General features: G+C 38.8%; 1 protein-coding gene across 1 annotated transcript; it reads right to left on the reverse strand.

Moving 5' to 3' along the window:
- Positions 1–12,807: 12,807 nt before the first annotated feature.
- LOC145097523 (putative prolyl 4-hydroxylase 9) lies at positions 12,808–14,751 on the reverse strand. The gene is made up of 8 exons (XM_079035099.1): positions 14,358–14,751; positions 14,144–14,257; positions 13,849–14,006; positions 13,658–13,760; positions 13,485–13,580; positions 13,339–13,404; positions 13,127–13,246; positions 12,808–13,022 (listed from the first exon to the last, which is right to left on the reverse strand). Exons 1-8 carry the CDS (start codon positions 14,502–14,504, stop codon positions 12,936–12,938), a joined length of 891 nt encoding a protein of 296 aa, XP_078891225.1. The 5' UTR covers positions 14,505–14,751; the 3' UTR covers positions 12,808–12,935.
- Between the last annotated feature and the right edge of the window lie 1,342 nt (positions 14,752–16,093).

Consider the following 16,093-nt stretch of genomic DNA (forward strand, 5'->3'; position numbering starts at 1 on the left):
ACTTGAAGAAGCTATGGATAGGACGAGGAGGACCAATGAGGCTCTGCAGCAACATCTAGCTGCATCCCGAGCTGAAGTGAGGGAACTCTGAGCACGTCAGAGGGCTCATGAACGACATCTTCAGGAAGTTATGCGCCAACTAGATGATCTGAGGGTTCGCCCAATGGGGACCCGTCGCCAATCGAAGATGTCGAAACATCTCCCTCTTTTGTTTAAGGACTAGCCTTTTCTTTTCTATGCTCAGTAGAGCACTTGTCTGTAAACATTCCTAACTTTGAAAGTACTCTAATTAGGCCTCTAGACTGCCAACATTTTCCTTATGGTTTGATGTAAGACCTACTGTTAGGATACTTTTCCCGAACTTGTATTACATCATTAATACCAGTAAATTGGCAGTTAATTTATTCCATGAAACACTCTTATCATATTTACAATAGACTCTTACTATTGTCATCATCTCTATGAACTTTCAGTGAAAGATGCCTCCTCGCAAGTGCCCAAACAGAGGCAGACCAGCGACTCAAACTCCACCTCCACCACCTCCTCCTCCGTAGTTCGATTCAGTGCTGCTTCAAACAGCTGTGACCGCAGCTATGATGGCAGCCATGGCCCAAATGAATTCTAGCGATGCTAGTGGAGCCGGAATGGGCACCAACTCCAGACATGGTGAAATTCCCTCACGTACACCGGGGTGTACTTATAAAGATTTCATGAACTGTAAACCCACATTTTTCAATGGGACCGGAGGAATCCTTGCTCTCTCCCAATGGATCGAAAGAGCCAAATCCGTTTTTGAAATGTGCTCATGCCCCGAAGAAAGTAAAATCAAGTTCGTTGTTGCCACCTTCACTGAAAGGGCCCTGACATGGTGGAATGGCCATGTCAGTTCACTCTCTCTAGTAACAATCAACGCCATGGGCTGGGACACACTAAAGGACCTACTGAGAAAGGAGTACTGCCCTAGAGGTGAGGTACAGAAGCTTGAAGAGGAACTCTGGAACCTCAAAATGAAGGGGACAGACATAGTGGCTTATACGTCCAGGTTCTGCGACCTTGTAGCTATGTGCCCTAACATGATACCTTCTGATAGCAAGAAAATCGAACGATACATCTGGGGTTTAGTGCCCCCGTATCAAGGAAATGTTCTATCTTCACATCCTGCAACCTTTGACAGTGCCAAGGAGTTGGCCCACAGGTTGATTGATCATTAAACTCCTTCCACTCTAGCAACAGCAACCACAATTGCCACTGCACCACCCAAATCAACCGACAAAAAGAGGAAGCGTTGGGATCAGAAGAAGGGCAATAAAACTCAAACCTCCTCCAAAGACCAACAAATCGTGGCTGTCCATGCTGCCACCACTCCTGCTACCCCGGTACCAGCAAAAACTTATGTTGGGAACCTGCCCAAGTGCCCCTTCCATCACAACGGCCCTTGCCATGAATTGCACTACACCAACTGCGGCCGGAAAGGCCACACTGTCCGGTTCTGTAGATTCCAACCCAAACCTATCTCTCAAGTCCCCAATTCGAGAGTGAGCCATGCCTGCTATGGCTGCGGCGAAGCTGGCCATTTCAAGAAAAAACTGTCTGAAGGCTGGGAATGCGGGAGGAACAGGAAGACTACTCGCTATTGGCCACAACGAAGCAGTAGCGGACCCCGCAGTAGTCACGGGTACGTTCCTTCTCAACAACTCTTATGCCTATGTCTTATTCGATAGTGGTGCAGAAAGAAGCTTCATAAACCAAAACTTTAAACACTTACTTAAGCAACCCCCACAACCACTAAAAGAAACATTCATCGTAGAAATGGCTAACAGAAAGACCGAAAGCTCTAACGAAATTTACATAGGTTGTACCCTCACGTTAGACGATCATTCGTTCCCAATCAACCTCATACCAGTCTCGATCAAGAGTCTCGATGTCATTGTTGGCATGGACTGGTTGAGACTTCATCGCGCTGACATCCTGTGCTTCGACAAAGCCATCTGCCTAAATCCATCGAATAATGAAACTCTGTTGATCTACGGAGACAAACCCGGTACGAGCCTTCGTATCATCTCAAGTATTCAAGCCCAGAAATACTTGCGTAAGGAATATCGCGCCTTCCATGCACACGTCGTCGACACAAGCCAGAAAGCGAAAGATCTAGAATACATCCCTGTTGTATGCGACTTCCCCGATGTCCTTCCAGAGGAGCTTCCTGGTTTACCTCCCAAACGTCAGGTTGAGTTCAGAATTGACTTAGTCCCAGTAACTACCCCTGTAGCTAAGTCGCCCTATCATTTAGTGCCTGCAGAGATGCAAGAACTGCCCGGTCAACTTAACGAGCTGCTCAGCAAGGGCCTTATAAGACCGAGCTTCTCACCCTGGGGAGCTCCAGTCTTGTTCATGAAGAAGAAAGACGGATCGTTCCGTATGTGCATCGATTATAGGGAGCTCAACAAACTCACGGTCAAAAATCGTTACCCTCTTCCCCGCATAGACGACCTATTCAACCAAATGCAAGGGGTGAGTTACTTTTCCAAGACTGATCTTATGTCCGGGTATCACCAGTTACGAGTGCTTGAGCAGGATGTTCTGAAGACAGCCTTCCGAACTCGTTACGGGCACTACGAGTTCGTAGTGATGCCCTTTGGACTGACTAATGCACCCGCAGTGTTCATGGAATTGATGAATAGAGTGTGTCGTCCATACTTAGATCAGTTCGTCATCGTCTTTATTGATGATATACTCGTCTACTCTCTGAGTGAGGAAGAACACAGGAATCATCTACGACGAGTCCTAGAAACCCTACGATTGAAGAAGTTATACGCGAAGTTCTCTAAGTACGAATTTTGGATCCGAAGAGTTATATTCTTAGGACACGTGGTTAGTGAGGAAGGAATCCACGTGGACCCATCAAAGATTAAAGCTATCGAGAACTGTTCAGCACCAAAGACGCCTATAGAAATTCGTCAATTTCTAGGCCTCGCTGGCTACTACCGCAGATTCATTCAGAACTTCTCTTGGATTGCGAAACCTCTTACCACATTGACACAGAAAGGCGTGACATTTGACTGGGAAGAGAAACAGGAGAAGGCATTCCAGACCCTGAAGCGAGCCTTATGCACCGCACCGGTATTATCCCTTCCCGAAGGGACATAAGATTTTGTGGTATACTGTGATGCATCGAACCAAGGGCTCGGTTGTGTCTTAATGCAACGAGGTAAGGTCATCACCTATGCCTCAAGGCAGTTGAAGACACATTAGGTTAACTACACCATGCACGACCTCGAGTTAACGGCAGTTGTATTTGCTCTAAAGATCTGCAGACATTACTTGTATGGAACGAAGAGCATAATATACACTGACCATAAAAGCCTCCAACACATACTGAACCAGAAGGAGCTCAATATGAGACAACGACGGTGGGTCGAACTACTCAATGATTACGACTGCGAGATTCATTATCACCCGGGAAATGCCAATGTAGTAGCAGACGCCCTAAGTAAAAAAGAGTATTATGGTCGAAGGGTCAATGCGTTAACAATGACTATCCATTCACATCTATCCGTACAGATTAAGGAGGCTCAGCTCGAAGCTTTAAAGCCTGAGAATGTGGCTGGAGAATCCCTACGTGGAATGGATAAGAACGTGGAGGTCAAGGGTGACGGAGCCTATTATCTCATGGACCGAATCTGGACGCCGTGCCACGGTGGTTTCAGAGACTTGGTCATGAAGGAAGCACACAACACTCAATACTCCGTTCACCTAGGTTCAGATAAGATGTATCTGGATATCAAAAAGCTATACTGGTGGCCTAACATGAAAGCAAAGATTGCTACCTTCGTAAGTAAATGCCTTACTTGCGCAAAGGTCAAGGTCGAATACCAGAAGCCATCAGGTCTTCTCCAACAACCGGAGATACTGGAGTGGAAGTGGGAGTGGATCACTATGGATTTCATAACTAAGCTACCCAAGTCGACGAGTGGGCTGGATACCATATGGGTCGTCTTCGATAGATTGACCAAGTCCGCACACTTCCTACCCATCATAGAAACAGACAAGATGGAGAAACTCACAAGAACATACATTAAGGAAATAGTTCGGCTGCATGGTGTCGCTGTATCTATTGTCTCTGATAGAGATAGTAGGTTTACTTCAAGATTTTGGCAATCACTACAAAACGCATTAGGGACGAGGCTGGACATGAGTACAGCCTACCATCCGCAGACTGACGGACAAAGTGAGAAGACGATCCAAACCTTAGAGGATATTCTGCGAGCCTGTGTGATCAACTTTGGTAAAGCATGGGATACACACTTACCCCTTGTGGAGTTTTCCTACAACAATAGTTATCATACGAGCATCAAGGTAGCTCCATTTGAAGCCCTCTACGGCCGGAAGTGCAGATCCCCTCTGTGTTGGGCTGAGGTGGGTGACACTCAGTTAGCTAAAGGACGAGTTCCTGACAGCACTCTCACGGGTCCGGAGATCATTCGAGAATCGACTGAAAAGATTGTACAGATTCGCGAACGATTGAAGACCGCTAGGGATCGACAGAAAAGCTACGCAGACAAACGAAGAAAACCTTTGGAATTCCAGGTGGGAGACAGAGTCCTTTTGAAAGTCTCACCCTGGAAGGGCTCGATACGCTTTGGAAAGCGTGGAAAACTGAATCCAATGTACATAGGGTCTTTCGAGATTCTCGCTAGAATCGGCCCCGTAGCTTACAAACTCAACCTACCCCACGAGCTAAGTAACATACATCCTACTATCCATGTCTCAAACCTGAAGACATGCCTGTCCGACGAGACTCTTGTAATCCCACTCGACGAGGTCGAAGTCAACGAGAGCCTCAACTTCGTGGAAGAGCCTGCGGAGATTATGGACCTGGAGGTTAAACGAACGAAACAAATTCGCATCCCAATTGTGAAGGTTCGATGGAATGCCAAACGAGGACCGGAATTCACTTGGGAGCGTGAGGATCAAATAAAACTCAAATATCCCCATCTCTTTGCTTAGTAGTACTGTAATAACTTAGCTGCTTGAATTCTAAATTTCGGCACGAAATTTCCTTAATGGGGGGATGATGTGACAACCCAAAATTTATTCCATCGTTATAACCCGTTTCCGTTAAAAGAATATTTTATTTTATAAAAGTTCCGTTAATTTGGGGTCAACAAATCAATAAACGTTTTATTTTATTTTCATTTTATGTTTTTATCGTCGTAATGAAATAAATAAAAACACGTGAATTACCTTGCCATTTAGTTGGAAAAAGTTTATTTTTAATTACGACTATTAAACCGGGTAAAACTTTAAAACTCGTTAAACATAAGTATCGGGTAGTTGTATACCAGGTACAACACACAAGCCCTATATAAGGGAGAGTGGACACTCCTTTGGGCCTTTTTACCACACTAGACACTCTTTCTCTCTACTCTCTCTCCTTAAGTCCGATTTCATCCCAAAACCGCAAATTTCCGCCTCCAAAACGTAAGTTCCCTTACCCTAACTTGTTCTAAACATCATTACTTGTTTTTATGGCTTGAAAATCATTATAGAACGCCTAATATAAGGAGTTTACGGCCTAAGAGCATCCTTAGGCCGTAAACCCCCAAAAAGATGCCAAAAATGCACAAATTCTCCCCTTTAGGCTTAGAAACTAGTTTTTGGATTTAACCTAGAAGTGTTTGAGTCATGAATCAACAAGTTTGAGTGCTTGAAAGAGGGTTTACGGCCCAAGAACCTCCTTAGGCCGTAAACTCCCTCTAAACATGCAAATCAAGCCTCAAAACCTTTCCAAACCACATTTAGGCTTAGATATGACTTAAGGATTTACAATTTCGGACTTGGAACACCTAAATCTTATCATTTGAAGGGTAAACAAGAGTTTACGGCCCAAGCATATGCTTAGACCGTAAACTCCCTTAAACCATGCCAAATGAACCTTTAAACCCCTAAAAAGCCTTATACCCTCACTAGAAATTGTTAGGAATGAACCAAGGACCTCAAAATCAAAGAATGGAGGGTGTCCAAGAGTTCACGGCCTAAGCCATGGGGTTTACTACCGTAAAATCTCAAGGAGTGGTCCTAGGACCGTAAACTCCAAGGGAGTGCTCTTTTGGAACCTTAAACACCCCTATAACCTTGTATATTGCCTTGGAATCCCTTCTAGAACCACAAGGGGCTTGAAATCAATCAATTACACTCCTCCCATGAGTTTACGTTTGTAAACTCATGGGGGAGGTGGTCTCCCAGCCGTAAACGCACCCATGGTGGGTTTGTGAGGAGTAAACTCCATAGTGAGGCCTAAAACATCTTCCTTGAAACCCATTAGCCTTCTAGCACTCAACCATAGAGCTTTATTCACATTAGGATATCTATATGTGTTTAATTAGAGTTTAAATCACTAATTACTTGTAAACATATGTCTTCATATGTTACTAGGGTCATAAAGGGTGTACAAGTCTTTACTTGACACCAAACGCTCATCCGACACTTCCACCCGATCTAATCATTGCAGGTGAGTTCATACCCCTTAATGAACCTTTTTAAATGTTTTTACATGTTTTAGGGGGAAATACAAGTATAATGCTACAAGTTTTATTATCAAATCATATGTGATTCATAACTTACCATAAAAAATGGATTTTTCTATACTTTTAGCTACTTAACAATAAAATTGTTTTAAATAATTATCAAATGCATTTTAAGGTTAAATTGTTGTTAAACTATTTTCAAAACTGTGTTTAAACTACTTTTCTTTTAAAATATATCTACACTAATATATTTATATAAGTAAGACTTGAAGGACTTAGGACCGATAGCTCGCCTTATTTCGTGTTCTTGTTTGATGTGGTCTTAGGGTATCTGTTGTCCGTCCGACTGTCGTTGATTTCTTAGTTATATATCATATATATTTGTGTTAGATATGAAAGTCTTCATCTTATTCAATACCTTTGTTATTCAAAGGCATGAAATCATACACTCTAGTTAACTATAAAAGGTATAGTTAAGACTACTGCTCGTTACCTTTACTACTACTATACTCATTATAACTACTATTATTACAAGTTAATGCATGTATAAGAGAACACTCTATGTACTATACTAAAAGTCTAGTATACTATAACACAAAAGAATACACTAATCCAGAGTATAACACACTATCCCTCTATAAGGCACTCTACCGTGCTTACACCATGTGACCAAGGCTTCTCGAAAGGAAAGCAACGCTATATGTATAGATCTATACAGGACGAACGCTATTACATCCCAACTGTTACCTACAGTCCGAGCCGACAAGGCCCAGGGGTGGCACTACATCACTACACTACGTATGACCGGGAAGGTCATCGGGTTCTCTATTATCATTCAGTTTGGTTACATGAGGAGTTACTTTATTATTATAACTGAAGGTTTCAATAATAATACTTTTTACACACTCAAAGGGTTTAACATATAAATGTACATTTCTGGAAAATATAGGATTTTCTAGGGATTTCTACTACTCGTAAACATAAATTTCAGTTTTTTACATGTTTGTAAACACTTTTACACAAACAACGACACTAAACTCTTATGAACTCACCAGATTTATGCTGATACTCATTTTCAAAATAACTTGTATCCTCAGGTCAAAGATAGACAGGTACTGGTGCAGCTTTTGGAGAAGATGGAGCATATACAAGACCCATCTTTTATTTTGTTATACTTTTGGTGTCTATCAAACTATACAGAACACGCTTGTAATTAAACTTACTATATAAATGCATTGGTTGTTGTCGCTTGTTTTTACTATTATGCAATTATTATGATACTGTACATGACGTCCTCCACCCCAGAATGTATTCCGCCGTTCTCGGTTTTGGGATGTGACAGACGAGTAGTTCTGGCAGAGTGAAACCCTAATTTCACGGTCTTGCACCTTATTTAAACACCTTAACCTCCAAAGGTTGGCCTCATTTGCAGCCTCTATAAACCGAACCCTAGCCACGAAACCCTAATCCACTTTGAGTGTTTTGGTGTCATTTTTTTGTGTTCTTTGTGAAGTCGAACATGTCCATTGTGTGCTTAGATCTCTTATCTCCACTTTTGCTGAGTTTTTTGTCCAAGTAGCTTGCTCCTTTGGAAATGGACGTCCCAAGTGATTTACCTTTCAAATTTGTGGTCTAGAAGGGGTTTCATGGCATAAAGGTGCAAACTTTATGGCCATATATGGAAGCCCCATGCAAGCTTTAAGGTGTCATTTTGGTCTTTTAAGCCCCAAAAGGCCATGCATAGAGGGAAAGTCTTAGACTTTACGTGTTCATTTGGTGTCTAGGGCCTAGATCTCAGTTTTCATACTTTGGTTTGGAGTATTATGGCTTTTGGACCAAGATCTAAGTCTTAAAGGGCTAGGGTTTGAGCTAAACCCATTAAGAAGGACTATCAACGAGTAAAGTTGGAAACTTTACCCTTAAAGGGGCATTTCTATTATGTAGATGAAGTATGGAGTTTGGATATGAAGGATAGGAGCTTAATCTATTATGTTGGCTCAATAGTCTAAAGAACTTGTTGAGTCCTTAAAGGAACTCGACGAGTTAGGTTGAAATGCCCCGCTTTTGTAAAAGGGAAAACTCGACGAGTTCAAGGATGACTCGACAAGTAGAATGGGAAACTCCCGATACCATGGAGAGGAAGAACTCGACGGGTTGGATCGCGAGTTCAGAGTTTTCGGATTTATGGAACTCGAAGAGTAGATGGGTCGACTTGGCGAATTGAGTCAACTCGGAACGTTGACTTTGACTAGGGTGTTGACCTTGACTTTGACTTTGACCAAATTTGACCCTTAAGGGGTTATGAGCATGAAAAGAGGTAACTAAAGAAATCTTTATGTGTATGAGTTTGAGTGGGGCAGATTTCAGAACCGAGGACAGTTCAGCTACTTTACAGCATTTGAGGTGAGTTACCTTCCAGTAGAAGTGGGTCGAAGGCACTAATGTCGGCCCACTAGTAGTTGATTATAGTTGAGATGATTGTCTTTGTGATAATTTTCTGGTATGTCACTATATGTTATGCTTTACATGCTCGTATGCTATGATATTATGTGATAGTAGTAGGGGTTAGGTTAGACCCCGTAGCCGGTTGAGATAAACCGGAGGGTAGGTCAGGCACCGTGATATGCCTGATAGTATGTTATGTTATGTTATTATGTGGTAGTGGTAGCGGTGAAATAGTCCTCGTAACCGGTTCAAATAGACCGGATGGTAGGTCGAGCACCCAGATATGCTTGACAGGGGTATGTCGGGCACCTCGGTATGCCGAACAAGGTAGGTTGAGCACCCAGATATGCTCAGCAGGGTAAGTCGGGCACCCAGATATGCCTGGCAGTATGTTTATTATATTGTATGTGGTATGATGGGGGAACTTACTAAGCTTTGTGCTTACGGGTTTTAGTTTTGGTTTCAGGTACTTTCTCTTCGAAGGGAAAGGAGCCGACATGACTGCAGCACATCACACCAGGATTTCTGCATATGAGATCTATGGGATTCATACTTTGATATTATTTTGTCATGACATGTTTTGACTATTGATACGTTGGTTTTGATATGAGATAGTATTATCATGTTTTTAGACAAATGGTTTTCTAATTATTAAATAAAAAATAAAATTTTTGGTCGTAGATTTCAGGATGTTACAGTTTTTATCTCCAAGAAACTCTCGAAACTAGGGAAATGTTTTGCTTTTATCAGGTTCATTAGGGTTAAATATGTGGATGCTCTCACCCGCAATATTTGTGACATTTAATTGGACTCTTATAAGTTGTTTGTTTCTTCAGTAATTCACCCACGGCTCTCAATTTAATCAACAAGCAAACAAAGGAAATAATCATACAACTTATGCTAGCTAGTATTGCCGTGCCCAAGGTTAAGTACGTGGTTACCAAAGTTTCTGATGAGGTCATGCAATTAAAATCTGGTGATTTTAGTCTTGATCATAAATTTTCAAATATGGTGGTTCTAGGAAAACTTAAAGAATTTTCCATGTTGCTTGTCTTGGAGAATATGTGTAAAGCTCAAGGTTTCCCTGATGTTGACTGTAAATTTGTGGGAGGTATGTCGTTAATGCTGGAATTTCCTTCACAACAAATATGTTATAATTTTCGCAGCAATGAAGTGGCATGTGGTTGGTTTCATCAATTTCTTGATTGTTCCCGTGATTTTGTTCCTAAGGAACGATTACTTTTGCTTGACATTGAAGGAATGCCTCTTTGTGTATGGTCTAAGTCGAATTTTTCAAAAGTAGCATCAAAGTGAGGTATCATTCGTCATATAGATGAAACATTGGGACTTAATTTGTCTAGTCTAAGGATTTTGGTGGAGACTCAAAATATGCGAATTATTTCAGAAGAGATGCCAATTATGGTGGATGATTCAGTTTTTACTATGCGAGCCAAAGAAGTCATGGGATGGTCTCCATCTTTTAACGAGTTTGTTTCTATTAATGTGGAGGATAACAATCGTTTTGAAGACCCAAATTTGAATTTTGAAGAGGATGATCGTATTAGTATTACCTCATATAAAGTTTTTTTTTTTTGATGAGTTTCCCTCTACTTAGGCTTTGGTTCTTGAGAAGGGTTTACCTGATCATAATCCTATTATTCTTTTCGATTAATATGTGGATTATGGTCCTTTTCCCTTTCGTTTTTTTCATTCGTGGTTGGAGATTGATGGTATTGATAAGGTTGTTAAAGATTCTTGGGATATTCCAGTGGTGGGTGAGAGTAATGAAATGGTTATTTTTAAGAAGAAACTTCAGTTCCTTAAAAATAATTTTAAACAATGGAAGTCAATCCGGAGACACTCAAATGAATAAAGTTGCTTCTTGGAAACCTTTGATTGACAGATTTATCAACAAACTTTCTACTTGGAAGGCTAAGCTTCTTTCTATTTTTGGTCGTCTGACTTTGATTAAAGTTGTTGTGGGTAGTATTGCTATTTAGAAGATAATTATCGTAACCAGGTGGGTAACGGGTTAAAAACTCGATTTTGGCTTGACACTTGGATTGGAATGGGGTCTCTTAAGGATCAATTTCCCAAATTTTTCGTGCTTGATCCTTCTCCAAGAGCGTTGATTGCTTATCGGAAGTCATTGGATAAGTTATTGGATGTGTTTGGTAGATTGCCTAGATTGGGAGTCCCTAATACTCAATGGATTGAGTTATGTTCTATGTTGCACAATTATGTGTTTTCGGAGGCCCCTAATCGTATTGTGTGGGATCTAGATGTGAATGGAGTTTTCTCGGTTTCTTCTTCTAGAAAACTTTTTGATTCCTTCTTGTTGACCGGTTCTAATATCGTCACTAGATGGAATAATCTTATCCCCATAAAGGTTAATATTCTTATTTGGAGAATTGAGAGGGATAGAATCCCTACCCGATTAAACCATAGAGATAAAGGAATCGATCTTCATTCTTTGTGGTGTCCTATTTGTTCTCAAGTTGGTGAATCCACTGAGCATTTGTTTGCTTCTTGTTGTCTTCTAATGACGATGTGGAGAAAGAGTGCTATATGGTGGAATGTGATTATTCAATGTGATTTTTCGGTTTCTTTTATTCTGAATTTGGCTGATTCTTTATCTTTTGACAAGAAAAACAAGACCAGATTTGAAAGGGTTATAGCTACCACGTTTTGGGTTTTATGAGATTTTCGACATAAACTATTATTTCGAGCGGTCAACCCTAAAAAAGATGAGATTTTTTATAATATATATGTTATTTTTCCTATTTCTGGATTTCTAATAGATATAGAAAAGCTAATTTTTCTTGGGATCATTGGTTGATTTCTCCCAAAATGGCTTGAACTTTTTGTATATTGGTCTAGCTTCTTCCTAGTTTGTTTTTAATTCCAATGTCGTTCTAAAAAAATCAACATAATTTAGGGAAAAACCTATGATCTGCGACAAAACTCAATTATAAACCAAGAACTTGATAAAATTTGGATGAAATCTTCATAATTATTAGTTCTGCATTATGAAAGTATGAGGTCGAAAACGTGGAGGATCAAAGATTCATTATCAGACGTTGGTGTTTGTTGTTGAAAAGGGGGAGGATTGGAGATGGATTCTCCTACAACAAAACCCAATCCTATATGACACGTTACATGGCCAAATTTAAAAATGAACATTTTAAACCCAACAAATCCACTTTAAGCCCCTAGAAAGCAAGAAAATAAGATGAATGACTATTTAAAACAATTCGAAAAACTTACTTACGTAACATTGACATTAACCCATAAATAAAAGATAATAGTTTAGTTGGTGAAACTACATTTATGCTTTTACATATTTTACCTTAATCTTAAACTTGAGTGAAAGTTGAGATTTTTTTTTTTTTTTTTTTTTTTGTAAACAATATATAACAATTTATCACCACAAATAATTTTTTATTGGTTAAATCAATAAAAGATAATTACTTATTTGCTAAATCAATAATATGGTCATTAAGATTATCTTTTTACATATTTTAACCTAATTTTATAAACCGAAATAACATTTTTCCAAATAGTCAGAATAAGAAGTATAACTATTTAATCACTAATAAGTCGATAAACCGATGGAACTATATTGGATTTTCTTATATTTTAAGCATATATAGAAAAACCATTATATTTGAGCCATTTCGTTAGTGAAGGTCATCCAAATTTTATAATATTTTCTTTATCTTGATTACTTCAACCTTATAACATCTTAAGTAATCATAATTAAAATATTTGACAAAACAAAAAGTACAATACCAAAAAGACAATAACTCTACAATCTCAAAATTACATCCTCCACTAATTCAAGATACTAATTAAGCTTTCACATAACTTAAAAGTAATACATTAAAAATGTACATTTATATATGTTGAGAGATTAACAAAGACGTGATAAAATCTCATATTAAAAAGATGTTAAAAGTCACACTAATCGTATTCTTCTTCATTTCTAAGCCATTTTGTAGCCACCCATTTTTGGCCTTTAACCACAGCACAACTCCCATGTAGCGATGTCTGCATCCATTCATGTTTAACAAATTTCAAAAAAAAAGAAAAAACCAAAATATAAATAAATATATTTTAGCCAATTTTTTAGTATATAAAAAAAATGAACTCACCGGATCAATAGTACCATTTGGGTATAAAGAATAAAATAAAAGCCCATCACCCTTTCGTGGTTTTACTTTTAACCCGATACATTTTCTGAAATCATAATTTGTATCCGCGTTTTCACCATTCTGTGTATTATTATTAGATTATTATTATTATTAGATCAAAATAATCAATAATTATTTAACAAATTTGCAAAATACAGAAGAACACAACTTACTTCAAATGGAAACATGGTTTCTCCACCTTCTTCCACATCAGATAAATACAGCAAGAAAGAAGCAATCTATACACAAGAAAAACATTATAATTAGAATTCCAAAAAGTAATTTAACAATACCATTATACCATTATTAAGTCACTTACCCGTTGACTCTTTTGTGGGCCATACTCAGTGGGGTTGAAAGCATCATAATGTGAATTATACCTCTGTCCGATTTCATATCTTAGAACATTGAATGACTGAAAAATAAACCAAATTTTTGTATCAATTTGATATGAAATTTTCTAAATTGTAATGAGTAATGAGTAATGAGTACCTCTCCATGACTTCTTGGAATCATTGTAGCCTTTTCGAGTTTCTTCTCAATGAGATCCAAGATCCCTGTTTTATCTTCAGATGAACTTATGAACATGCCAGAACTGGTTTTGAAAAAAGATTAGAAAGATAATTCTGTAAGAAAACCAAGAGATTTCTTATTGTTCTTGACTTTTATCAGTTTATGCATACCTTGTTCTAATTCCTTTTGTGTTTTCAGCTGTTTCTCCTTTGCGTAAAGCCAATGTTGAAGGAGCGAGTTTTACTTTAGCCATTTTGATTATGCTTTCACATTGTTGTGGGGTTGCGAAATCGGGAAAGTATAGTGCTCGAGGTTTCCAGCTTAAAATCTAACAATAATATGAATCATACTATCAAAATTGCACAGAAATGTCAAATGTCCCGATTTGACGACTTTTATCATGGCAGATATTTGGAATAGCTTCAATTAAGCTAAAGTTTGAACAATGAAACAAGAGAAAAGCACCTGAAAAGGAATAGTGGTGAAGAAATCATCACCCGAATCGCCTTGAGGCAACGGATCGTATCCTTTTTCACTAAGGATCCTAGGTTTAGGGTGTAAACTAGATTCAGTGTCAACCTGTTAGTCAATGATTTACTTTACAATTAGCATAATTACAGATACAGTGAATCCGATTACAGCTTCGGAAATGTAAAATTAGGGGAGACAAAAGAGGAACCTGTTGAGAGAATAGAGAAGAGCCGAAGAATCCCAAGAAGAAGAAGAAGATGCATAAGAGAAATACGGCAGGTAAACCGAGACTACCGAGACTAGACCACCCACCGATTAATCCACCTCCGCCGCCTATTTTGCCCCTGGTTTTCATCTTTCCCGGTGGCGATCGGATCGGTTTCTGGTGAAGTAAACTCGAAAGTGTACAGTGATTGCTATGATTGATGATCAATAATCACGGGAAGGTGCAATCAAATCAAATGTAGCTGGAAGAATTGACTTGGTAAGCGGCGGGAATTCTTGCTATATTTGGAGAAACGATGTTGAAACGAATTGAAATTTGGGCAGACATGGACCGTGGATACTCATACTAGTGGCGATTAGCGAAGAAATTGGGATGGAGGTACAGTCGGATCAAATGAGAACCCGAACCGATTCATAAATATCCGAATTCCCAATTAGACATTTAGACTTAGGCTTTTTTTTGCGTGCCACCGCTACTTTTTTTTTTTTAGCTTTTTTATGTTGTCGTGTTTGATAAACCAAAAAGTAGCTTATAAGCTAGCTTTTTGAAAAACTACTTAGGCTATGTTTGGCGTACTAGCTGCAGGGGCGGACCTAGGGTGGTTCACGGTGGCACCGGCATCCCTTAACTTTTCCGGCCACAGTGGAAAATTTTTTGAAAATTTTTGAAATTTTTATTTTTTCTACTACCGTGCAACCCCTAACTCTACTGTGCAATCCCTACTGTAAAATCCTGCGTCCGCCCCTGACTAGCTGAAAAGCTAGATGTTAGCTGAAAAGCTAGCTTATAGCTGAAAAGCTAGCTGTTAAATAAAAAACTAGTTGATAGCTAAAAAGCTAGCTGATAAAAAATAATGTTTGGTAAACTAGCTGAAATATATAAAATTACATAAAAGAACATGTAGGAGTATGTGTTTCTATAATTAATTAAGGGGTGTATTTGGAAAATTTTAAAAAAACTCATAAAAAGCTAGTCTAAGTAGCTTTTCAAAAAGCTAGCTTAAAAGCTACTTTTTGGTTTACCAAACACGACAATATAAAAAAGCTCGAAAAATAAGCTAGCTTATCAGCTAGCTATGGCGCACCAAACACAGCCTTAGAGTAGCTTTTTAGGAGCTTTTTAAAAATTTTCCAAATACACCCCATAATTAATTATAGAAACACATACTCTTACATGTCTTTTTATGTAATTTTATATATTTCAGCTAGCTTTTCAACTAGTTTTACCAAATGTTATTTTTTATCAGCTAGCTTTTCAGCTATCAGCTAACTTTTCAACTAACAGCTAGCTTTTCAGCTAGTACGCCAAACTTAGCCTTATATGTTTCGTGGTTTGTAAATTTCACCCTAATAAATTAAATTGATTTTGCCATTTGTTATTTCTTTCAGATTTGGGATAATGACTTAGGAGGGTAATAAGGTTTCCAGTTTGTCCGTATTAGGTCACTAAGGTTTTTTTGTGCGTATTAGACCAATATGGTTGTTATTACCGTTTAAAAATAGTCATTTTACCGGTTTTAACTGGTAAAAATGACTATTTCTAAACGGTAATAACAACCATATTAGTCTAATACGAACAAAAAAATCTTAGTGACCTAATACGAACAAACTGGAAACCTAATTACCCTCCTATGTCATTAACCCTAATTATTTAGAAAACATGCTTACTAATCAATGTGACTGACTTGATTGAATGAAAATAGTTGCTTTCATTTAAAC

Source organism: Lactuca serriola, chromosome 4, assembly GCF_051521515.1.
Source record: "Lactuca serriola cultivar US96UC23 chromosome 4, Lser_US96UC23_V15, whole genome shotgun sequence".
NCBI classification, from domain to species: Eukaryota; Viridiplantae; Streptophyta; class Magnoliopsida; order Asterales; family Asteraceae; genus Lactuca; species Lactuca serriola.

Coding starts and splice junctions, on each gene's coding strand:
- LOC145097523 (XM_079035099.1), bottom strand. CDS start 14,504: ATGAAAACCAGGGGCAAAATAGGCGGCGGAGGTGGATTAATCGGTGGG. Junction 13,761..13,848: donor ACAAAAGGAATTAGAACAAG/GTATGCATAAAC, acceptor TTTCAAAACCAG/TTCTGGCATGTTCATAAGTT. Junction 13,405..13,484: donor GCCCACAAAAGAGTCAACGG/GTAAGTGACTTA, acceptor TCTTGTGTATAG/ATTGCTTCTTTCTTGCTGTA.